At 35.7% G+C, this 26,131-nt stretch overlaps 2 protein-coding genes and 2 pseudogenes across 3 annotated transcripts in view; 1 reads left to right on the forward strand and 3 right to left on the reverse strand.

Annotated features, from left to right (window-relative positions):
• Positions 1 to 6,178: 6,178 nt before the first annotated feature.
• Positions 6,179 to 7,494, reverse strand: LOC126792375 (stemmadenine O-acetyltransferase-like; annotated as a pseudogene).
• Positions 7,495 to 8,191: 697 nt separating this feature from the next.
• Positions 8,192 to 10,725, reverse strand: LOC126791067 (stemmadenine O-acetyltransferase-like). Of its 2 annotated transcripts, XM_050517467.1 has the most exons (3): positions 10,510 to 10,725; positions 9,476 to 10,389; positions 8,192 to 9,355 (listed from the first exon to the last, which is right to left on the reverse strand). In XM_050517467.1, the coding sequence occupies exons 2-3, from the start codon at positions 9,825 to 9,827 to the stop codon at positions 8,535 to 8,537; spliced, it is 1,173 nt and encodes a 390-aa protein (XP_050373424.1). In that variant the 5' UTR covers positions 9,828 to 10,389; positions 10,510 to 10,725; the 3' UTR covers positions 8,192 to 8,534. The 2 variants fall into 2 exon arrangements, with proteins under 2 accessions (XP_050373424.1, XP_050373423.1); XM_050517466.1 differs by having other exon boundaries at positions 8,192 to 10,389; positions 10,510 to 10,723.
• A 3,313-nt stretch (positions 10,726 to 14,038) lies between these two features.
• The window catches only part of LOC126792704 (E3 ubiquitin-protein ligase AIRP2-like), a 124,748-nt gene continuing 112,655 nt past the window's right edge, over positions 14,039 to 26,131 (forward strand). Inside the window, exon 1 of the mRNA XM_050519165.1 lies at positions 14,039 to 14,052. The gene's annotated coding sequence lies outside the window, so the exon portion shown is untranslated. The remainder of the gene's footprint in view (positions 14,053 to 26,131) is intronic.
• LOC126792376 (ornithine decarboxylase-like) lies at positions 22,570 to 23,303 on the reverse strand (annotated as a pseudogene).

Below are 26,131 nucleotides of genomic sequence, written 5' to 3' on the forward strand. Positions count from 1 at the left end.
TGGATTATATATATATATTGTATAAATGGTAAATAAGTACATATATATATATATATAGTTCGCTATATAATGTACTGTTATGATATTATCGTGATGATGTCATTTCAATGACAAGATTTTATCGAGCATGTGATTTTTGATTTATACAATATGATGTGAGATTATTGTACGTGAATTTAACAGGGAGATTTTAAATGATGATTTGTCTTCGGACCTGATTTTGTACAATATGATGTGAGATTATTGTACATGTTTGGCAAGTCGGAACCTAGCCTTTGGCCGGGCGAAAGTTACGATACAGTTAGAGCTCTAGTCTGTCTGCCGTAGTACTGCATGTGAGGTAACGGGTGGTTATCGGCTCATGGGTACTCAAATCGTTTTGGATGTTGGGTAGCGGGTGGCTATCCAATATCAGCGGTGTACTACGTGAGGGGTAACGGATGTGTACCAGCGTTCAGTAGTACCCGTATTATAAATGTTTTTGGGTAACCAGAAGGGTTGCCCGATTTCTCATGAGCACTTTCATTTCATATATTTTTTTGGGACAACCAGATGGGCCGTCCATTGACTCATGAGGGCATTTATATTTGTTGATTTGTGATTTTTCGTATATATTGATATGCGAATTATATTTTCATTTTACTCATACGAGCTATAAGCTTACCGGGTTTGTGTTTACAATCCCGGTGCACCAATTCGATGGTGTAGGGGATAATTCCGCAGGTGTTGATTAGTGGAGATTGAGTGACGACTCCGGAGATTCGAAGTCGTTCGTATCCTGCTTGTGGTGAGGTTTCTAGCGTGGATTTGTGTGTGAGAGTTGGAGTGGATTTATTTGTGAGCTTTGTGAGAGATTGTGAGGATTATTACATTTCCATCTTATGTAATGTCGAATTATAAATTTAGTTTGTAATAATCGGTTTGACTGAGTTGTATTTTGAACTCAGAGATGATCCGCTGTGGCATTTTAAATGATTTCGATTCGTTTAGATTGTTTGGTGTTTAACGACTTTGAAATTTTGAGTTTTTATACTCGAAATTTTGGGGTTGTTACAAAAATCACTTGAGCAAGATCACTCTCGACAAATCCCGAAGTCTCTCAAATCTACGAAGATCATCAAATCCACGAAGAATCGTCAAGCGGCCAAATCGCTCGTTCTTCATCAAATCCAAATCCAACCTCAAGTCCACGAAGAATCATCAAGCGGCCAAATCGCTCGTTCTTCATCAAATCCAAATCCAAATCCAAACGCAAGTCCACGAAGAATCATCAAGCGGCCAAATCGCTCGTTCTTCATCAAATCCGAATCCAAATCAAACTCAAACTCTCAAGATCAAGTGCACGTCACCCTTGAGCCAAGTCATATACGGAGATAGAATCAGATGAGTTCACAAAGATTGTAACCCCGCGCTTGATATTCAATAAATCACATTTTTATTTGTACACGTGTCTGCATTCTTATTTGTTTTTAGATTCTCGTTCTACAGTATCTTAATCTGTTAGTGTTTTTGTTTGTGGGTTATGGCTAATGATGGAAAATTGCTTCAAAGGCACGTAAGAATTTACGTTGTCCTTTAGACTTTATTTGCCCCACAACTAGTGTGCAAAGGGGTTTGATCAAATAAGCCTTTAGGATACAATGAAGCCTAGCACTTGCTATTGTTGGTCTTCGGTTTGCACTCACGAAGAACAACCTCACACTCAATCAAAGGTTTACAAGAAACTCAAGGTTGTTAGAGACTAAAACTGCAGTATAATAATCTCTAGATTTTACTGTGTAAGAAAGTAGGAAATTGGTGCGATGAATTGAGAGAGAAGAGGGAAAAGGATCGTTCTGTTTCTTTTATTTGCATAAAACTAATCCTAATATATAGGAGTTAGTTATACCTTTCGAAACACTATCATACCTTTTCAATTTGAGTTACAACTCTTCACCAACAGGTAAATATAATTACCAACTGATATGGTTAGAATTAAATTTAAGATTAGTAAAAATTAGTCTGAGACACCTTTTCGAAACAATGTTTGCACAATTACAGTGCACTAACAATATTGTTTGATAACTCTGTCTGCCTTCTGCTCTTCTTTTGTATATTTTGAAAATATATTCAACATAATCTAATTGATTATGGTTCACCAATTATTGAGACTTTGAGAGAAGTCCAAGAAAATAGCTACCAGTTTAAAAATTAGCTGCGCATTCCCTCCTGACCAATATATATTTTCCCTGTAATAAACTCCTGTGTATGTACTTGAATTTCTTCTGGCTACAAAATCCTTACTGTCAGCCACCGTATGTGAGCTACTAACTTCATAGTTCAATCGGGATGAACTCAGTATCACTATTAGCATTGTAGTGGAGGACTCAACCCAGAGAAATAACCAGATAGACTCCATGATAATAATAATAATAATAATAATAATAATAATAATAATGCTACAGTTGTGGTCTAAACTCTCACAAGATCAACAATCACCACATGAGAAGTCTACAACAAGGTGAATAGAACTTGACTGAGCTGAATGAAAGTATTGATAGGATGATCAGCTGCGGGCTGATTATATTTAGCTTCAGCAGTCTGCAGATTCTGTATGATGGTTATTTTGGTTCGGGGGAAGGCTACGTGGTTTTCATGGATACTAAAGACTCAAAGAGACTGATGGATACCCCTTGAAATCAGATAATCCATCTGCAAGCTTGTGAGCAATACAATGACCTAAAGCAAATCCTCCACATTCAAAGATGTTAAGCTGGACGCCTACAGAACAGTTATTATATTGCCCAGTTCAAATGGCATGAACTTAATGAATTCACAGCACTAGCAAGAGTGCCCGCGCGTTGCAGCGGGTTCTAAACTCATTTAATCAAATAAAAAGAAGGAATTTCTTACTACTCACTGCAACACCCTCTAAGGGGTTGCCATAGAGGTAAAATCCAAGGGATAAAATCCCTCATAAGAGATAAAATCTAAGCATTGTCACGGCAACGGCAAGTACCTTTATCAGTAATCTTCAAAAACGCTAAGTAAATGCAAAATTTAGCATGCCTTTGTATGAGATCTGCAAACACTCATTTCAGATGACAAAAGGTCACTGATCACAACTACGAAAGAAGTAATATAGACCATCAAACATCACACCCTGAAGCTTACAAAATCCCAACCAGAAGGAATCATAGTTCATTATTAACATGTTTGCAGAAACTTTCAACCTAATTAATAAATACCTTTCCCAAAATAGATAACGAAGAGCAGATATAATTTTGATTAAGAAAGATATGAAAACACAATACAAAAGATTTGACCAAACAAAATACATAACTTATTAAGCAAAAAATGAAATACAGACACTAAATTCATATCGAATTCTAGATTCCAATTTGTAGTGAAGAGCTGCAATATACTGATTCAAAATCCCAGAGAAATTTGTAAAAAAAAAAAAACATTCCCTAAAATATTTTTCCTAAATATAGAATCCATAACTCTTTGAATGCATAAGAAGTGGTATATACCTATGAAATTCAAATTGTTAAAGACTGACATAACAACATCAACACTTAAACTTAGTACTTTATTCTTGATTGAGAACTGAAAAGTAGAAACAAACAACAATAAAGTTCATAGATAATTAATTAGACGCTTACGGTAATAATCCATAATGTATAGAGATAGAGCTATAAATTAGAACTCAACAGTCAATATATTTAGTCCCTTCACTTTCATTTTAATAGTTAGCAAATTCAGTATCAATAAGCTAACATTGATTTCATCTCCCCGCAAGATCAATATATGTTTAAGTTCAATATGTTTATTATTTGATATTGATCACTAAGAGCTTAATAAATGACCCTATTATGGAGGCATTATCTGGAAAAGAAATGGCACCATCTTAATGATCTTGATAACCATTTTTATCTTTACTATATCAGATTTCTGAAAGGAAATCAAACATATTCACAGAACTGAGAAATTGGTACTAACCTTGATCAAAAGCAGAGAAAGAAGAAAGTGATGCAGAATCAATAAGGTTCGACTCTACTCCATTGCATCAAAGCAAAATAGACAAATAGAACAATGTTTTAGGAAGGTGGGAATTACCGAGTTTTTTCGTTGACTTGAAAATTGATTAAGCAAATAAGCGCGCAATGATTACTTTGGTACTCAAATAGCTTGAGCTCCTCTTTTCTCACACATTTTTCGAGTACAGAAAAAAGAGAATGTAAGTTAAATACTACTGGCAGCTAATACATGATTTTGAGAAAACTGTTTTCCAAGAACGATACTTTAAAGCTAAGCAGCAAATATATATATATATATAGAGGCTCTAACCGGATTGCAAAATTTTAGTATCATAAAGGGGAAAAGCCAAAAATGAGAACAACCAGTTAACACTGATAAACCATTGGAATACGGGATGCATAAACTATATCTAAATATCATACACCAAAATAATATTAGATCAAAAGTTCTTATACCTTAGCATATAAATTAGTACAATGGATGACTAATTGAAACTTTAGCATATCTATTAGTTAATTGATGACTTGATGTAAACTGAACAACAGATGCAAATAGGAAGCATAAAAGACTGGAAAGAAAAGTAATTGTAAGCCTCCTAGAGATATAAGTAAAGCCTTTGTGTTGTCAATATAACATGAGCTATACTCAAGTCATATAACCTACTATGATCATGGACTATTACCAATAATAGGTATTGAAACATACTCCTATGATGTGCACTATAAATAACTCTCTCAGAGTGATTTGCATATGATACTAACTATTAATTTAGTGACCTGTCCATTTCAATTCAAAGTAGACAAAAACTTGAGACAATCCAGAAAGTTGAAGACATGCAAATTCAGATATATTTAAGAGTCCATTAGAATGAGAAACAAATCAAATTAAATATTTGATGAAACTAAAGTGTACATACCTTGATAAGAAGAAGTCTTCATAACTTAGAAGTCTGTTAATCAACTTTCTCTGAATAGTCCGAAAGACTTTCTCTTCTGACTTCAATTTTATCAAAACTTTCTCTTATCTACAACGAACAATAAATTAATCTAAACATACAAACAACAAAATCTAAAATTCACACAGTTTGATGAATTCATATAATAGGCCCAGAAGAATTTCCTTACCAGAAAACAGAACCTTACTCATTTATCTAGGATGAGTGAAATCTATAACCGATTTTGAAGAACGAACCCAGATTGTCATAGAAGCTTCATGATTCTTGGACCATTAACGACTTTTATACAAACTGAAACAACCAACCAAAAAAACCATGCTATAATCAATAGAGGAATCAAAAAGACTTATTTGCTGAATCTAATAAAATTAACCCAGTTTATATACTTTCGCAAGTGAAGAGATCAGAAGTAGAGAGAGTCTCTGAAACTGGAGAGAACAGTGAGAGAAACGGAGAGTGAGGCCAGAAGTTTTGGGACTGAGAAGAATTATGACGCGTGTCGATCATTGAGACTTTTTATACATAGTCGAGTAACAAAATTGCAATTAACAGAAAATGGAGGGAAAAACTGTAATTCGATGTGAGTTTAGCAACAGTGGCATGAATAGTGTTTGTCAAATTAATATATAGTAAATTATAATGAAAACATTAGAAAGTTCACACTTTACATGAGCTTCAACATAGGGAATGCCCGCATAGTTGCAATCTACATATCTGTTCGGTGATACGGCCCTTTAATGGGCAGAAAATTAGAAAAGGATCAAGACAACGGCTAAGGACTTCTTCAGGTGGTTAGATATTTCAGTAATGTTAAGCATCATCTTGTCATTTAATTTTAAAAAGAGGACGACAAGGTTATTCTTAATTGATCAAGGAAGGAGAGCTGGTAATGGCGAAGATCATCACGGGCTGAAAAACAGAAATAGGACAGACTGAATCTGATCACGGTTAGCTTAAAATTATTTTCCAGTGAGATAATGGCAGGAATCTCAGATATGTCAAAGTGCTTAATCTTATAAGCAGAGATATGCAATTTGGTAAATTATTAGTCCGAGTTTTCTTGCAGGACAGTATATATGTAGCGAGTAAAGTGCAGGTAAGTATAATCTTAACACACTTGCTAACAAAAAGGGCAAGACATTGTGAGAAGATTTAGAGTTTAAAGAAAGGCCAAGTATACAGACAACATACTAGTCCAGGAAGTCAATAATATAATACTATAAGAAGCAAGCGAACAGTCCTTAAACACTTATTACACAGAAGTACAGATATGTGCTCCCAATTGCATCAGCTAAGATAAAACTATTTAACATAAAACAATAATAAAGGCACAAACAACACTTTAAAACAAACAAAACAACCAGCAATTCTTTGGAGAAAACAGGTGGACCATCATTTTCGTAACTAACTTGAGTTTTTGGTTAACTGTTCACCCTTATGGTACCCAGAGATAACCATTACTTACCAAAACTTACGTTAGTTACCAAACAGATGACTCCAATTTACAATACGGTAGATGATTTTGTATGAATTTAGTGCCGGAAGTGTAGGCAACCAAAGCACTCTTTAATGCTCACTTGGAGACAAAGGCAAAGAACTCAGCATCAGTTTCAAATTCAGCCATCAGTTGCGGCTCCAAAACTGATGTATGCCTCTATTCCATCACCCTCTTTGGTGCCCATGAATGCTATTATGTTCTTAAAGGTTAATGGTGCTGAGAACACCCACGCAGGCCTTCCCCAACCGAAATCATTATCATAAGCTGGAAACCTGCAATAGCTACTGAAGCCCAACGGAACCACTTCTAGTTCCATTAGTCTACCAGCATTCTCATTCATGGGGAGCCCTGACTGCTCACCACCCTGCTGTAATCCTTTCACACACTCATTGTCGATCTTCTTTATTTCTTCTTGCACTTCCTTCATGGCCCGACCATATGCTTTGCATGCATCCCCAGTACTTAATAAGGGCCCTGTCATGGCAACACGATAAATGTTCCCGAAAGAATGTTGTGGCAATGGTGGATCAAACCTTGGGCGTAGGTTCACCGCATGGCTCACAACATTCAACTTCTCAACATCAGCTCCTGTAATCTTGATGGTATTCACCATGTATCGACTCCATATGAAAGATGTTAAAGCACCAACACGTGATGGACATTTCTGGTTTTCTTCTAAGCCCACCACGCTTTCAACATGCTTTGATCTGAGAGCCGCTATCATAGAAGCAGTAAATAAAAACCTTTTTGTAACTTTATTCCTGGAGTTGTTGAAGCTTGAATCACAAGACATGACATCCTTCAGTGGAAACCGTGTTCCTGACAAAAAGTCTGGATGCTCTATGTTGGATTCGCCAGGGGCAGTGGCCGCCCAAGTTTTGCTGAACATGAAATAGGATGATGCATCAGCAAGCCTGTGAGAGATGCATTGACCAATTGCAAAACCCCCACATTCAAAAATGCTTAGCTGGACCCCTAGGACTAACTCCGAGCTAATATGATCATCAAGTTCAAATGGCATGAATTTACTAAGTTGATCGGGGATTGGATTGTTGAGGAAGTCGGACAGTTTACAATTAACAAGAGATTCAAGGTAGGGAATGCCCTCATCATTGCAATCAACACACCAGTCGTTATGTTTGATTCGTCCAGCTAATGGGTAGAAAATAGTCAAGACATCGGCTAGGGACTTCTTAAGGTGGCTCTCCAGACAATATATGTTTGCCTCTAACTAGCTAGTAGAACCATATATAAGGAGAAGTAGCAGTCCTCTATCAGAGTGTGTAGTTTTCTATGCCTCTGCGGTACAATATATGCCTACATGGTACTTGCTGGTATACTGGTTATTGCCATAGAGAATGTAAATGAAACAAACACCTAAACAAACTGTTATCATGAACATAGTTAACGGCCTTGAAACTATCATGGAGCATTACCCAACCAAAGATCAACTAGTACAGATCTCTGGAATATTTACCAGATCTGATCCTTTCAGGGGAGAAAGGAAATCAGTCCCGTACCATATTATCTGCACTTAAATATCTTCTGGCTACAAAATCTCTTTTCTCTTAATCACCCCAATTATATTTTCGTAGATTAGTATTGTTGAAATTTAGCTACATCATCTAGTTCTATAGGGATGGACTCAGGATCACTACACTGCAAGGTAGCTTTGTAGCGGAAGACTCAACCCAGATAATTAACCTGATAGACTCCATCCTAACATAGTCTAATTGCACCAGCAAGACCATAAAAAGAGGCCATGAGGTGGTGGATAGAGAGATATCTCCATTACTGGCATGTTTAGAGATACTTTGACATTGATAGAGAATAAGGATGCTACAGCATCGTGGTCTATATATTAATATATAACCCTGTTTGGGTAGGTTCATCATAACCAAAAATGAAGTCCACAATTTGGTTAGACTTATGTGATTCAAACTGATAATTTTACATATAAGGGAAAAATAGCAATCCCGCCACATTTATTGCTAAACTTGTTAGCCAGCTGCACAGCAACAATTGATTATCTCCACAGACAAACACAAAAGCTTCAGGCTTTCAGCACCCACTTAGAGACACATAAGCAAGAAACTCGATATCAGTTTCAAACTTAGCCATGACTTCCTCCTCCAAACTAATATATGCCTCTATACCATCAGCCTCTTTGGTATCCATGAAAACCACTAGGTTCTTGAAGGTCAATGGTGGTGAGGATACCCATATCGGCTTCCCCCAACCAAAATCATTATCATACAGAGGAAACCTGCAGAAACTACTGAAGCTAAATGTAATTAGCTCTCCGCTGATAACACTATCAACACTCTCATTTAGCTCACTCAAGTGCCCAACACCTTGTTGTAGACTCCTCATGTAGTGGTCGTCAATCTTTTCTATTTCTTCTCGTACCTGCTTCATCACTAGACCATAGCAGTCGTTCCCCCTACTTACGAAAGGAGCTGTCATGGCAGCACGATAAAAATTTCCAAAAGAGTGTTGTGGCAATGGGGGGTCAAACCTTGGACGCAGGTTCACAGAATGGAGAACCATGTACAACTTCTCAGCAGGTCCTATATCCTTGGTATTGGCCACATATCGACTCCATATGAAAGCCGACAAAGCATCAACACGAGATATGGGCTTCTGGCTTTCTAAGCCTAAACTGTCACTATATCTTGCTCTAAGAGACTCTATCAAAGAGGCACTAAACACAAATCTCTTTACTACTTTATATTTTGTGACACCAAGGCCTGCATCATAGGGTGTAAAATCCCTTGGTGGGAAGAGTTCGGCTGAAATAAACTCTGGATGCTCTATTTTGGTTTTATCTCCAAGGGCAGTGGTAGCCCAAGTTTTGCTGAACATGAAATGAGATAATCCATCTGCAAGCTTGTGAGAAATACAATGACCAATAGCAAATCCTCCACATTCAAAGATGTTAAGCTGGACACCTAGAGGACACTTATTATCAATTTTATCTATTTCAAATGGCATGAACTTACTGAATTCACCGGGGGCCGGATTGTTTAGAACTTCAGAGAGTTCACACTTAACACGAGCTTCAACATAGGGAATACCCTCATCATTGCAATTTACATACTTGTTGTCTACGATTCGTCCCGCTAATGGGTAGAAAAGGGTTAAAACCTCGGCTAAGGACCTCTTGAGGTGATTGGATATCTCAGTAATGCTAGGCATGGCCTCGTCATTGAATTCATAGAAGAGGATCAAAGGGTTATAGACTGGAGGAGATAATTGATCAAGTAAGGAAAGCTGGTAATGGCGAAGATCATCAGGGGTTGAAGAAGAAGGTTTGATAATCTCCTCAGAGATCAATTCAACTTCAACCTTCATTTTTTTTCCTAATTAACTCAACTGATCGAGTTTTAGCAACACAAGGACTACTCTCTGGTAGTTTGGCTCTGATAAAACAAAAACACCAAAACCTACCTAAAGGAGAGGTAGTAGTTCAATTGAACTTGGGTTCTAAGTTTGATTGTTGACTATGTGGTCTGTACTAAGATGCTGAGCTTTCAAGCTATAGTACAAAGCAGAAAAGTCTATTATTAACATTCAAAGTCTAAGCTTTCTCATTTGGTACAAAAAGTCTAAGCTTTCTACCTCATAGAAAAAGTGAATTCGATCGAAAACAGTATAAAATACCAGGAATAAATTTTTTTTTAGGCTTAGGTGGTCCTGATCGACCCAAGATTAAAAACTTTCCTAGTTGCAGTTCTACAATACTTAATCTTGTGCAACAGAGGAGCATATATTTATATAGCGATGCAACTGAAGATGAGAGAACCCAAATGGGGTTATAATGGGAAAGTAATACTCACTGATATTTTCATCGCCGGAAGAGCTTTCCTTTTTGCCGGATTGTCGCTGCAAGCTGAGGCCAACGCGGTGCAGGAAGCTGTAGAAGTGGAGAGATAGTAAGATTGAGTCCCGATAGAATTGAAATGAACTCTGAAAAGTAGTAAGGAGTTCAAAGAAGAAGGTGATTGAGATGCAGAGACTAGAAATTATATGTTACCTGACAGATTTTGGAGAAAGCACGAGGCTTTACTCATGTTCAGGGTCATGGCACTTCGCGTGTTCCCCAGTCCGTTAAAACTAAGGAGAAAATGCCCACTGAGGTTTGCCCATATATCAATTAGCTACCAGTATTTCTGTATATTTCATTGAATAGCCTCTTAAAGACATTCTTCTTCAGAAGGAATATTAATATTATCCAGATCATGAAACGAGAAAATTTAAATACACTCCATTAAATACTTAATACACACTCATTTCTCATTTTAATTTTGTATTAAATATACAACTCAAAATACCTAAAATACTTTTAACTCAAGGTATCTTATAATTTCATATGTGAATATGTAATCGATTATGATAGGAACGAGAATAAGAACAACGTAAGGGAACATAACATAACTCTTTATTGATTGATAATAGGGTATATATATAGACATTACATACGGAGTATCCTAATGAATCAGGGATTCGTATCTATTACATACAACATAATCTACTCCGATAAAGAAATCTAAATAGACTAAGACACACATAATGGTAGAATAATAATTCTCTCGGAACACTCCCCATGTGTCACATGTCTAGGTTGCATGGTATACATAACATTGCTTCGGTAAAAACTTTTTCAAGTAAAATAAAAACCTCTTGGGTAAAAATATAAAAATGTGAGGTAGACTCCCTCTGATGTCTACGAAACTACTCCCCATAATTAGTGTCATAATCCTGGAGTATAAAGAACAATGTATATAACATTCATTACATGTTTCTCAAAAGTAGTCTTTGGCTAATGATTAATTATTAATTTAGCCACACATTCTTAGATCATATATGTTAGACATAGTCAAATTTTGATGTTAAGAAACAAAATTGCATAACAACTCAAAAATAAGAGTTTGCAATGAAAATCAGATTCCCGTGTGGAATGACCTTCATGCATTTAGACGGACATAACTTCTTCGTTATAATATTATCAGTGAACCGTAAAATGTTCCGGAAAGTAGACACATGTGGATTTCAAATGATATAAAGTTCACAACCTAATTCAATCGAAGCAATTCACAGTGATCTGTCGAAGTTGACCGACTTGCAAATTTCCAAACTTAACTGTCATACTTTGCTAAAACGGCCATAACTCACTCAATACGAAGATATAACTGAATGGTTGGTGTCCTTAGAAAGTAGACACATAGACATTTTCAACGGTACCAAATTCACCATATTTCATCGAGTGAGCTGTCATGTAGGTCTTGGTGAAGTTAACCTACGAAACTGGACAGTTTCTGATTTGTCATATTCAATGTGTCTTTCATAATAGAATGGGGAATGGACCAATGAATGACTGATTTTGGTCAGAGACGAAATCGTAGACATCCTCTATGCTGCCAATGTCGACTGTTACACAAAAGTGTACGTTGATGTTGCTGGAGTTGTTGGCAGCGTTGGTGTGGATAGGATGTGTGTTGGTTCACTAAGTGTAGAACTAAATACATGTCAAAGAAGCAATGCAAGTCCAATGATGATGCATAGGCGCATAGTTAGTCACATCATAATGAAAGCAATAGTGTCTCATTAGCACTTACATATATAAATCTATAACTCATTGAAACTCTTCATCATCTTAACTTAAACGGAATAGAGAATCTAAAATTGGCTTTCATATGAACACGTATGGGTATAAGTTTTTACAACTGATTGTACTACGTTCTCTCGAACATCGCAATCTAACTGCATAAACTCTTTGTGGTCTGGAGACATTTAATCAAGCAATTTAAGGTACTTCGGATACTTTCATATATGTGTCAAGATCCCTTTACACATATGCAATGACCACTATTATATGCTGCAAATCAGTTTTCTTGGATACTAGTACTGATCAAGTAGTGAAAAGCAGTTATAAGTGAATACATCATCAATCATAAGAGTCAATCCGTTAACAAACGCGCACGTTTCTTACGATCAATTGAGAAATGTCTTTTGTTCTCGAACATCAACAAAAGAAGTATGTAGCGTCCCACATAAACTTAGTTGATAGACATATTCATCGAATATCTCTTGATGATAGGCGAAATACTTGTACCTACCACCTCGCTTCTTTCTTGTTTTTGATTCCAGAAAGAATTTGATGGTCTCACCCTCTTTCGGGTAGGAGCAAAGACCGAAGCTATAACCTTTACTAGTCCATCTTTGTGTTTGCCGTCCTTGTTTTATGGTTCAATACCACGGGCGCCGACAACACCACATCGTACGATGGTGTCATTGTCGGCTTCCTTCCCACTGTCAGGGATGGTGCCAACGATGCTAGGATCAGGTCATATGAAAGTCTCCTATATTCTAAGAGTTCCAACCTTACCGGCATATCACAATATTTATGTGTGATCTTGTCACTTTTACAAATATCAATAAAGTCATAGAGCATCGAAGCTTTAACTTAAATTTTGGAGGTCGATAATGCGTTGCACTTCTTGCTTACTTAGAGCAGTGTGAGATCTTAATGAGACATAGTGCCACACCACGTCAATTTCTGGCGTTAAAACCGGAATGAGAGCATTCCATATATCCCCTTAACGACGGGAAGTGTGTCTCATCAAAGTGAACGTCTACAGATATCACATGATAGAGATCTATGGTTGTAGATTGAAAATAGCATACAAGTGTTGGTGATTCATAACCAACCAAAATACTTACTTGTTTCATGTAGACCCATTTGAGATACTAAAATTGAAGCACATGAACAACTTAACCAAATAGGCGTTAGTGAAAAGCATGTTGGGATTATATCTAGTAACCATCTGGTATGCATTGATGTGCTCATATTATCCTATTTTCCTATATATCATATCCTTAGTTTATTTGTTTAGTTCTCTAATTTATGATTGATTTATATTATTTTACTGTGTTTGTAGGATTGTGTCAAAGAGAGAAGAACATAAACTAAAATGAACTAATAAATATTAAATGACAATTATATTCTTCATTGTCAGAATTTGCATATGCAGAACATTTAACTTTGTCGAGCTATTGTGAGAGTTTCAGATCAAATCAGACAATGAGCTTTATCTATTTGAAATATAAAGATGTCTATTGTCTGTAGGATTTTACAGATCTTGATTTCAATACTCTGAGAGGAATTTATGAGAGTTTAAGTGACGAGATGTCAGAGCTGAAATCTGCTTGGGTTCACTAGCATTCATGGAGAATTCAAGTTGTGTTGCAAAGTTCACTCAATTTCAATATATCAAGGTCGATGATTCAGATGAAGATGCAAAGACTACATGGATTCCTACTTTTACATGGGATATTTCAAGGTTTTCTCATTCCATATCAAGATAGGAGTCTAGAATTCAAGTCTTACAAGGAAATTGAAGTCAAATATGAGCAATAATCTTCCCTTTATAAGAGAGCACGAATTTCATATGAGGGGAGGTCTCCCGAGCACAATGTAGATGCCTAAGGAGCAGAGACCATCCATTCATCTTCTCAATTCCATTCTTTTATGTTTTTGTTATGTTTTTCTTAGTCGTACTTTGTTAAACCTTTGTCCAGGGTTAGGATGATGCCTTATCAAAAATGTTTATTTAACGTTTTATTGATGGATTTATAGTAGGGGTGGGCACGGGACGAGATGGGACGGGATGGAGCTCATCCCACGTCCCATCCCACTCTTTTGAATCGGGACGGGACGGGATCAGGACGGGACGGGACAAATCCCACCTTCCTATAAAGTTAAATAAAAACCTATATTTTTACTTTTTCATCAACAAAATAACATTTAATAATGAAATTTTAACCAAAAAATACATATTATGTTCAAAATATTATAATTTACCATTATTATTTAAATTAATATAATTTTGGAGTTATTGAGAACATAAGTTAGTTTCATTTTGATACAAATTTATGAGAATTTTTAAGTTTTCATTGAAGGTGGGACGGGACGGGACGAAGCGGGATAGAAATTATTCGTCCCACGTCCCATCCCACTATTATGAAATGGGACGGGATCGGGACGGGACAAATGTTTTTAGACCTCCTCACGTCCCGTCCCTACGAATTTCGGGACGGGATCGGGATTTCCGTTTTTTATGCCCACCCCTAATTTATAGTTTCTTTATGACGAATATTTAGTCACTATTTGAATTGATGCTTTATGTTTAAGTTTTTTTATTGATCACCTTAGGGCTTTGCATATAGTAATTTGAAAATAAATTTGAAACAGAGATGCAATATAATTTATGAAGCTTCTTGTGATCAAGTGTGGTGAATTACATTGTTACTCGAGAGAGAATGATGGTTTGCTTAATTAACTTGTTTTCTAAAACATAATGAGTCATGCATGTTAAATTTTTACCTGAAAATGATAGACTCTATAGCTAGGATATACAACTTTTACTCGAGAGGGGGAGCATCATGAACTTAAGGAAAACTATGGTCTAGAGTACTTGAAAAGGACACAAATATGAGAATTGTTGTCTAGACAGACGGAAGAATCCATTAGGTACATTGATACATAAATAGAATTGTTAGTGGTTGATTTTGATACCCTATGTTCTATCTTGTTTCTTTCTTTTATAATTTGTTATTTGAAAACCTAAAATTTATGTTCTTAGTTTAGATCAATTAAGATAGAATTAAATCGATTCTCAATCCCTAGTTGGAACGACCTCGTACTTGCACACTATACTAATAATGATTCGTGCACTTGCGAGTTTTAATTAAAATTTCATAACAGCACTAAACGCTTGGCAAGTTGTGGGTTTGAAACGAATAAGTGTCGCTGCATGCAATATCATTACATATCCTCATGTAAAGACCGGTAGGTTACTACCCATAACCAAGGCCGAGCCTATACTAGATCATTATGTGAATGAACATGAGGAACAAAATGTTCAACGACAATCCCAGTTGACATGAAATACGAAATCATCAAAGATCTTGAAAGTGAACTCTCCAACGGTATCCAATCGAATAGATTTGAGGGGATGAGAATGGTGGTGAACCCTTAGTATGATGATCATAGCTAAAAACTTAGCAAATGCAGCATTACTTGTGGATAGCAAAGCGACGTGTGACCAACGCGTCAATGCTCTTAATCTTTACCATAAAAATACTGAAAAATGTCGCCATTCGGTTGGATAGGGTCCACTAATGTCACCTTAAATACTTTGTAAGAATAGAATATGCTAAATTGGAGTCTTCACATGAGAAGATTGACAGTGAGAGTCATCAATTGAATAGGTTTTGGAAGATAGGTGATGGGCATGGAGAAATAGCTAAGATAATTGAACACGAGGTGTCACAATTCCCTATGAAAGGTGTGGACGGCACCACGAACTACATAAAAGTCCAATATTGCCATGAGGAGGTCTCACGGTCTCTCCATGGATTTTCATGGAGAAAAATCATCCAAACACTTCATAAACATGAAAAATGGATGATCATGTCAATTTCAAAGAACTCTAATTATCATATCACGTTTAAAATGACCAAAAATGATAATGCAAAACCGATAAGGCAGCAAAACTGAACCCATGATTCAAAGAATCCGAGTTACACAAAGCTACTGTTGCAGGCAAGGAAAGCTACGTCTACAGATTAACAAAGCTACTGTCGAAGCTTGAAAAAGCTACTGTCAACAAAATCTGACAGATAATCAGATATATATATTCCTCTCCATTCTCAACATAAGTATCAAGATGAAAATATATCATTGGCCTGTATGGCATTTTAAAACTTAGTAATGCACAAAGATATAAAACACAATCTTCACACGAGATCCGTAAAACAACTACTTGCGCCGTAAAATAGTGTAGGTGGTTGCACAATCAGTAAGACACTCGACTTCGCCGCGGGACATCATCAAAATAAATTAAGAGAGTCAGCGACACATAGAACAATTCCAAACAATACCCCGTAGGACATTGTCAGAAAGAAGATCGAAAAAAAACAATACAATCCTATCGAATATATCACATGACAATAAAACTACATTCTTTAACTTGAACGTTGGAAATAGATGTTAGAAAAAAACCATCCAAATGGTGCGGGTGGTCACCAAAAATAAAGTCGGTTGAGCTATGAAAAACGACTTAGAGAAAACTGAAAGAGATAAACGAAAAACCAGGTCAAATATACTCAAAACCGAATGAAACTTTGGCGGGACAATGCTTCAACAAAGAATGTTGGTAAGATACAGGAAAACAAAGAGAAAACGGCGAAGAATCGCTGGACAAATCGACAAAAAACTGGTGGCGACGGTGACTGGAAATTGGCCGATGAGGAGGCCGGACTTCATATCTGACATGGATCGCTGGCAGAAAACGGGCAGTGGTTACGGAAACTTCGGAAATAGACCGGAAGGCGGCCAATACGGCCAGAAACATCGGCAAAACGCCAGAAATACGTTTCAGAAACGTTAAAGATCATAACGATGTCAAATTTTGACATTTTGAGGTTCGTTTTCCAAATTTAATGTGACAAATTCACAATGTAGTGTTATTGGGGTCTCATGTAACCCAAAAGCGGCCAATTTAAGAACCACCTGAGTTACAAACGTTGACCATTCATGCTAGGTTTAAAGTATATAAAATTCTCAAAAATTCAACTTGTAAACAAGGAATATGAGAAATATTATTAAATGTCAATCTTTAATACATCAAAATCAAACTTCCAATTCATATAAACGACCTAAGTTAAAGTCGAGTACGAAACATGGCGATGCCAATCAGAAAACATAGTTAAATAGATTGATTAATCAAATATCTGTAGTAATAAAATCTTGCATATCGGTAGGGGCAGAGCCTTAGCCTGAGACTCAAAAGATTTGCTTACTTGAGAATGGAAGCATGTTACGTTTCTATCTCCAAAGTTTCCTCAATATAAACAAGGGCAGAATATGGCTTGTGTTTCTTGGATGTGGAGTATGCATCAATGTCGACTCTGGTAAGACAACATCATAGACGTAAATTGAATCACTTGTTAAGTACGTGTGTCCCATATAATTTTCTATTTTGGAATATTTTGTCAGCGAATAGTGCTGGTTCAGAGTAGTGAATTTCAACTGAAATAAATGAGTACATAAAAGGACCTTGGGATTATCAGGTATGTAACAAGAATTAGAAGGATTGTAATGTATATGGTCACAAAATAATCGATGCATAACGACGATTTTCATGATCGCACCCAAAAAAGCGGTGTATTCAGACAACCACATGAAATTGATTTCTTCCCTTTAAATAATAAAGAGACTCCCCCAGGACCGTCACACAAAAAAATCGACCAAGAGGGGAATCATATCTCTCTTTGGTCTCATCGACACTGTTAGAAGGGTCAAAAAAAGAGAAATGAAGAATGCTAATAGTGCTCGATAATTTTTATATATATGTTCAAAAGCAGCAATTTTAAGAAAAACATACATGTTGGTCTGCCAAATAAACCGCATATTATTAAATTGCTCTTACATCGATTGTTATGCAGGAAAGGTACTTGATGAATTCATTTTTATTGTCGATCTTCGTACTGATGGCATAGAAAGCTCTTAAGTAACGTCTATCTCAGGCACACATGTCATCATAATGGTACGACAATTGATCATTTTTCATATACGAGGACCAGGAAGTTGGTCGGTGAAGAAGACCGAGATCGAAGTAGATGACACGAGGTGTGCCCATAACAAATTTCTGGGTATCCTTAGAACATGCGAATTTGGGGTTTTTCCTTCTCTTCCAACTACAAGTTGTCGATATGGACTATGGAGGTTAGTTTTCCGATGGTGCCAAAAATAGGAGGCTACCGGAGAAAAATAGGTCAATGCTAGGGTTCTAAATTTCTGGTGGTGGCCTCGTCGCTCAGACACTTTAGTACAAAGTGCATAATAACGTGATCGAGTATGATAGAAATAAGAATAATAACAATGTAATGGAACATAACGTATCTCTTTATTGATTGATAATGAGGCGTATACATTACATACGGAGTATCCTGATGAATTAGAGATTCATATCAATTACATAAAGCATAATTTACTCTAATAAGAAAACCTAAATAGGCTAAGACACACACAATGATAGAATAATAATTCTCCCGGAACAATATAATTTTTAAAAAGATTTTATATTATTAATTAGTATGTACTAAGATATATTAAATTTATAATGGTCCATAATATTGATGATTAAGAAATTCTTACATATATTTGTTCTTCGAATTCTCAAACATCAAAACAATAAATGCATTCTTCATCTTGTTTTATAAACTTTTACTTATTTTTCATTTTCATCGTTGTTTTTTATTTTATTTTGAAGAATGGAAAAAATTAAATTTTGAAATGAGAAAGATCATAATGTCTTAACTTTTTTTTTAATCAAAATGTCAACTTATTTGTATTTCAACAAGCAAAATTAAGATAACACACCAGAAGACCAATAAAAAAAACTACATCTTCTGGCTCAAATAAACTAATTATCCCCGAAGTGAAACTAACTAACAACTAGCTATCCCTAAGTAAAACTAGCCAACAAAAGTCAAGTGCCACCCATATTTTCATGGTCATGAAACACAAAATTAACGGGATACATATGATGTAGAAGATGAATACATTTTAACAACCACACCATTGTATCACTGCGACACGATTCAAATTATGCATATGCGGTAAAGGGATCTCGCTCCATCTCTACTGAGTTTCCTTTAGTGGTAGCAAGCACTGGATCCTGTAGTGGTGGAGATAGAAGCTCTACACCCTCCAAAGAACCAGGGTTCCCAGCTCCTACCCAAGATGGGGGCAGCCATCTAGGCCCACACCAACCAAAAACCCAAGTCGCTGACCCCTTAGCAAGTAAGGTCCAGGCCCAATAGAGGCCAAGAGGTGCAAGCACCGACAACCTCAGAAAACCTCCACTAACATCTCCGCCGCAGTGGCCGCCATCTTCAAAACCACCTGCCAAGATGCCAAGGGTAAGGCAAAGGAGAGGCCTTACAACGGGATCGCCCTCACCATCAACCAAAACACCCACCAATCTAGGCCGCCAACGCCATTCATGAATGGCGTTGCACCACCCACATCAATCCAATCAGATCCACAACACATTTGTTGAAAACAAAAATGGATATTTGTGATCCATCATTGAAACCATGGAACATAGCCATGGAATTGCAAGTCACATAAGAGGAGAATAGAGTAGCGAGATGGCTGTGACCAAATCGCACTATTTGTCAATGAGGATACTTTATCTTCTCGCTCCCAAAACCATTACAGACGACTCAACAAGTCAAGAAGGTGAGGCGGGATCACGAGACGGAAGGATTTGGATCCAAGCATGGCATGATCGTAAAGGTTTTGTTCGGCTTCTAGTCAATTGCGGCGCTAGAGAGGCAGAAAAGGAATAGAGTTTGTAAACGTTTAATATAATGTCTTAACATAAATTACCTTGATTTAACATTCTGACTTAGAAATTATAAAAAAATAAAGTAAGAAATAAAATGATGAATTGATAATCAAAATTTTCCACTTAATTTTTAATCAAATAAATATAATTTATTTCTTTGCAGAAATTTACTTAATTTTTCACATTATTAGTCTGATCATTTTAACATTGTAATATTTATATTTTATTAATTAGGGGTATATTTTGGTTATTTTCTATACCTATGAAATTTGATTTGAAACCTGAAAAGATATGGATGTATATTAAGTAATTATGTGTCTATTTAAAAATTCTCATATAAACTTAGCGTAAGTGGTCGAGTTTATAAAAATTTAGGTATTTAGTCCCTATAATTTAGGTGTTGGTGAGAGTTTGAATCTCACCGATGATACTGAATGATGCTAAATTCCCAATTATTTTTGTGGTTAAGCAAAGAAAGCGTACTGATAAGATCACTTAATTGATGTGAATTAATAAATCACAAAAAAACCCATAAAATTGATTTGAGCAATTAAAATAAAACATATGATTAAAATAAGAACATAAAATTTTTCGATCTTATTGAGAGAGAGAGAGAGAGAGAATACATCAAAATCTCATGTCTAGATGCTTGATTTCTAACAAGCATGATATAGTGTAAAAATACTTCAAAATCCAACAAAATCAACTAATAAATGAAATCATTCAAAATCAATCGATTTTTGAATACCAACATAATTCATAGGAGTTTTTGAAATCTTAATTGAATACCTTGAGATTTCAATGGATTGTTTAAAATCTTAATTGAATACCACAAGATTTCAAAAGATTTTTCAAATACAAGAAAATCCTATAGAATCCTAGTTGAATACACCCCCCTCAATAAGATTGAAAAATTTTATGTTTTTAATCATGTGTTTTATTTTAATTGCTCAAATCAATTTTATGAGTTTTTCTTGTGATTTGGTATAATTGTTGTAGGCAAAAAAGAAATGATGGTTGTTTTTATAATTGTACTAATAGTTGTTTTGCTAAAAAAATCAATTGTATAACAATCAAATTTCAGATTTTAGAATACTATTGAATATTAATTGGGTGAAAGTTTATAAAATTGTTATTATATCTTTGATCCTCATTCAAGATAGTTGCACCTTTGTGATATTGACATTGTACATTTGTTTTATAGATGCTTATGGAAGTTTATAGAATTGAATCAAACTCATGTGACTTTAGGATTATGTAAAAATGAGATATTAATCCCTAATAATACATATGAATGTTTGTTATTGCTTAACATGTATGCATAAAGAATGTCGTTCCGATGAATATTCTCCTGAAATAGAAAATGATGAAGAACTTGATATGGAAGACGAGAATCTTGAACTACTTTCTCAAAGTCAACTACACCAAAGAGTAGAGGCTAATGCTTGGAGACTTAATATTGCTGAAGCTATGTGGGAAGATAGACCACAGAATGGTGATAATGAAAATCAAGAAGATAACAATGATATTGAAGGCAATGCGAATGAAAATAATGAGGACAATGCGAATGAGAGGGATCATGAAGACTATGATAACAATGAGGTCGGAATGGATGAGTATGCAGTCTCTTAATGTACTTTTCTAATTGTTTTTATAATTTTCACTATATAATATTTGGTTGTTTTTATATTTTTATTACTTTGTAAAATACATTATTATTTTGTAATTTGTTAAAAAAGAAAACCAACTTATTAATTCTCTATGTTCTATATTTTATTATTTAATAATAATATAAAAAGCATACATGCACTTGTGAAATCCAAGCAAATCAAGACAAATCTGGTAAATACAATACAATGAAATCTGGCTGAATCTATGTGGAGTTGAAATAATCTATGGATTTTCAGAATCCATTAATTATAATAAATCAATCAGAATCATTTGAAATCAGAGTTGAATACACCCCCTAAATCTTGTTAGAAAGTTTTTGTGGATAACGTCGTTGATTTCATAAAAAAAAAGTTTGTATCAAAGTACATTGCAAATTGAGAGAATATGACTTACACTCTAATAGTATGTTGTTATAGACAATTGGTTATTAGAGATTATGGATATTGAACTCATAGTTATGCATATGCCACTTTGGTTGCTTAATGCATTAAGACATTAATCTAATTGAATAAATGCCGACATTATGGAGTCGCAATTAAGTTCATTATAGTGGACCTTGCGGTTGTCACCAAGTCTTTCTTCGTATTGCAGAATTAAGCTAGTAAGAGTGTAAAATCTGTTGACGAATCAGCTTTTATGTGTAGGTAACTGAGCATGACAACAGTCCACCTCGTGGTTCCCGACTATATTTCACGAAAACAAATTTGCCGACCATTTTTTTTACCACTCTCATACCCACCTACTTAGATGAAAATTATGTGTCATAGATTAACTATGGTATAACTATGGTTATCTATATACATTAATAACACATGGTAAAAATAAATCAATAATTAATTTAAGAAATTTAAGTTAACTATGGTAAGTAAAAAAGACACATGGTTTTCATCTAGATTGGTGAGCATATAAGGGTTTGTCGGCAAATTTACTTCTACATTCCACTTGAGAGAGTCCCTCTTAATTCTATTGATCCAAATTTGTTGTGCTTGTTTCCATATGGTTGCTTATATTTGATTTTTTTTAATCACCCATACATGGTGATGGTAATAGAGGTTGGCGGAGCCAAAACCATTGAAGTTGGTGCTACACACCGACGTATAAGCACCCATGTTGCGAAAGACAAGCCAATGATTCACCTCTAGTTCCGGCAATTCACCCTCGAACACCTTGTCTGTTGGAGCACACGTATGGCCAAACACTGTCGAACTGTAAGTGCGAGTTCCATTTACACCTTGCCACTGGGATCCACTCTCATTGGAGCTTTAATTCGAATAAGTAAATAACATTTGGGGTGCAACTTCCTAATCTTTTCAACCTCTTCTACCAAGTCGAAAGTGGTCAGGTTAATGCCAATTTAGGCTACATACTTGATGTGAGAGCTAGACATACATGGATTAGTATAGATGATGCGATCTGGAGAGACTCCCAAAGCCAAAACGGACTCAATCTCAGACCGACTTGTATAGTCAAAACTTGAACCATGAGTCACCAAAGTGGCTAGGAGATCACCGGCATAGAAAGGTTGGACCTTTGGAAAGTTACGGTTCCATGTGTCCAAGAGTTTACAAACATGACTCAAATCCATGACATAAAATGCTTCCTCAATTTGCTGTAGTTTCTTGATCGAAGGTATGATTTTATGAATGAAACATTCATCATCATGCTGCCTCTGTTTGCTCACGACCTGATCTGGTGCACTAAGTGGGGCTTCAAGGTTCTTTACATTCCAAGATTCCATGTTGTTAGAACATACACGCGCTTGCCCAAAAATCCAAAATAGCAAAACTCGTCTCCCCTCCCGGCCGTGTGCTACCGGCGCTCCCCATCACTGTGTTCCGGTCTAGGTAGGGATGGTAGTCTAGGATTCGGTGGTTTTGGCTTTTTGCTCTTGACTAAGTTCTTCGGGTCCTCTCGGGAGGAGTGGTGGTACTGCGGATCCAGCCCAGGCTTGACTAGCTGATATCATAGCTTGTTTTGCTCAAAAACATGTAAAGAACATGCTTATGTCACAATGTTGGCTCCTTTCAGCCAATAAGAAAGAATCCAAACCAAAAAGTTATCAGACCTTTTGTACAGAAAAAGGAAGTAATAAATGGCAAGTGTGTTTTCATTCAAAACATATCCAGGAAAACCAATACTCCATCGAATACGCTTGCAGAGTATTAAATACTCTATCCGACAAACATATTCATCTCCAGAAAGAGATTGAAGTAGCATAACTTGATCCATCAAGACCAAGTCTGATTGAAATCCTAAATCACCTATCTAAAGAAAAAAACACAGACAAAGTCAAAGTTTCAGATCAACTCGAGAGATTTAGCCTTCGAATAGATCAACTCGAGGAGATTATATCTCGAATAGTTAAACTTGAAGTCAAACTAGATTACCTAAAAGAAAATCAATATCTTTCAGATATTGAAAATAAGTTAGCTCGGACTGAGAATCTCGCTAATAACATTCATCAGCAAGCAGCTGAATTAAAAGATATACAAGAAATCCTGAAAAAACTTTTAGAAACTCTAGTTTCCCGAATAGAATAAATCAAAGAGTACATCTAAAAGTAAGAAATGAAGATTGTAAAGCCATAAGTTTTCACATTCCTATACAAAAACTCAGCCAAAATGTTGTAGCCATAATTCACTAATAGAATTACAGCATAGCTTACCTCCAAGAGATAGGAAGTAGCCTCGAAGAACAATTTCAAGAGCTAAGCAGCATAGTCCTAAATCTACATAAATCTGTAGAAAAATTGAAAGAATGAGCAATTGAAAAGATTAATGAAGAAAAACTAGCATGAATCGTTGCTAGTAAGATCAAGATACCCTCACCAAAAGGGGGAAATGAGCTTAAGTTTAGTGAACTTAAACTATTTGAGTGAAAAAAAATTAAATCTAAAAGAGACATGAAGATGCTGAGTAGAATCCTCAGTAAGAAGAGCATTGTTCTAGTACAACTCATTAATGATCAAGAATTTGAGTACAATGAAATTGAATCTAGTGTAAAAGAAGCATCTGCTCGCAGATTTAGATTGAAGAGATATATAAGAGAGGATCTTTCATCTTAGATTCTCAAAGATTCAAGATTCTTGAACTAATAGTTCCAGCCACCGGTGGAAAAACAAACATCATACTTATTACTTCTAAGGAAGTAAGTGAAGCTATGCCGAAAAGATACCCCTACATGCATATGGGAGCAATTCAAGTAGGCATCAAACTCTTAGCAAGAGATGGAATAGACTGTTCTGTCATGTGTGTTTTACAGGATGAAAGAATAACAGATTTCAAAAAGAGTTTGTTAGGAACAGTGGAAGCTTTTTTGTGCAACCAAGTTGCATTTTTTAATGTGTTCCCAAATTTTACTATTCATCTAAGAGATGCAGTTCATTGTCTAAGACTGAGATTAAAGACATGAAATCTCGATGAAGAACGGATGATGGAACTTGTTATAGATCATTGAATCTATTACAAATTAATGAGTTCGAACGTAGCACCCAATACCAATTTTTTAAATAGCCCTGGTGTTACTACATCCATATTCACCAATCCGAAAAATAATTCACAGTAGAAAAATGTCACAAAATGACATGAAGTAACTTTTCCAATGGAATTGAGACTCCCAGCCCCAGAAAGACAGGTTCAAAGCTCAAATGCTTCAGTTTACAAAGAGAGGAACAATTAGCCTTCAATTCCATCATATACACTCATTTGCTAGATATAATGAGACTAGTACATTTGAATCATACTCGGGTTTGACAAATATAACAAGTTCTACTGGGAATCCAAACTTACAGTTGTAGTAAAAATCAGAGGAGAAGGTTTCACAAAACAATATTAGAGATTGCAAGTGAAGAGTGATGATCACAACCTAGGTTATGAGCCATAAGTTCAACCAATTTTATTGTTAAAAGATCAGCTAAAAGAGCATCAGAAAATAATGATAGTTAAAACGAGTTCAAAAGACTCAGAAGATTTAGAATCAGAAGAAAATCCTCAAAGTTCTGATAATGAGAGTTCAAGCTCCGATGGAGAAGAAGATTTCATCATGGAACACAATCTTAAAGTATATACCAACAAGGTTGAATGGAAGAAGGTTTCTACCCTTACAGAGATTGAGAATTTACTGAAACCAATCATCAGTGAAGACCCTAAATTATATTGGGAAAAAGATCTAGTATATTGTAAGCTAAAGATGCATGATGCGAATGTTATTTGGCATGTAAAAGCAATTCATCATTACAGAGAGCAAGATAGAAAAGAAATTGAGAGCAAGATAGAAAAGAAATGGAGAGCCAGATTCAAGAACTTATTGAAAAGAAGTTAATCAGGTCATCCAATAGTCCTCATCATGCGCCAGTTTTCCTTGTAAGAAATCATGCAGAACAGGTAAGAAGAAAAACTAGAATGGTAATAGATTATAGAGATGTAAACAAGAAGACCATCAAAAATATTTATTATATAGCTCAGGTGAGAGTTTTCATCAACAAACTTAAAGGAGCAAGAATCTTCTCTAAGTTTGATGCAAAATCAGGTTTGTAGCAAGTCAAAATGCATCATGAATGGCTAATCA

This window comes from Argentina anserina, chromosome 4, assembly GCF_933775445.1.
Source record: "Argentina anserina chromosome 4, drPotAnse1.1, whole genome shotgun sequence".
NCBI classification, from domain to species: Eukaryota; Viridiplantae; Streptophyta; class Magnoliopsida; order Rosales; family Rosaceae; genus Argentina; species Argentina anserina.

What these genes read in the sequence shown, in the direction of transcription:
- LOC126791067 (XM_050517466.1), bottom strand. Translation starts at nt 9,827, where the DNA reads ATGAAGGTTGAAGTTGAATTGATCTCTGAGGAGATTATCAAACCTTCT.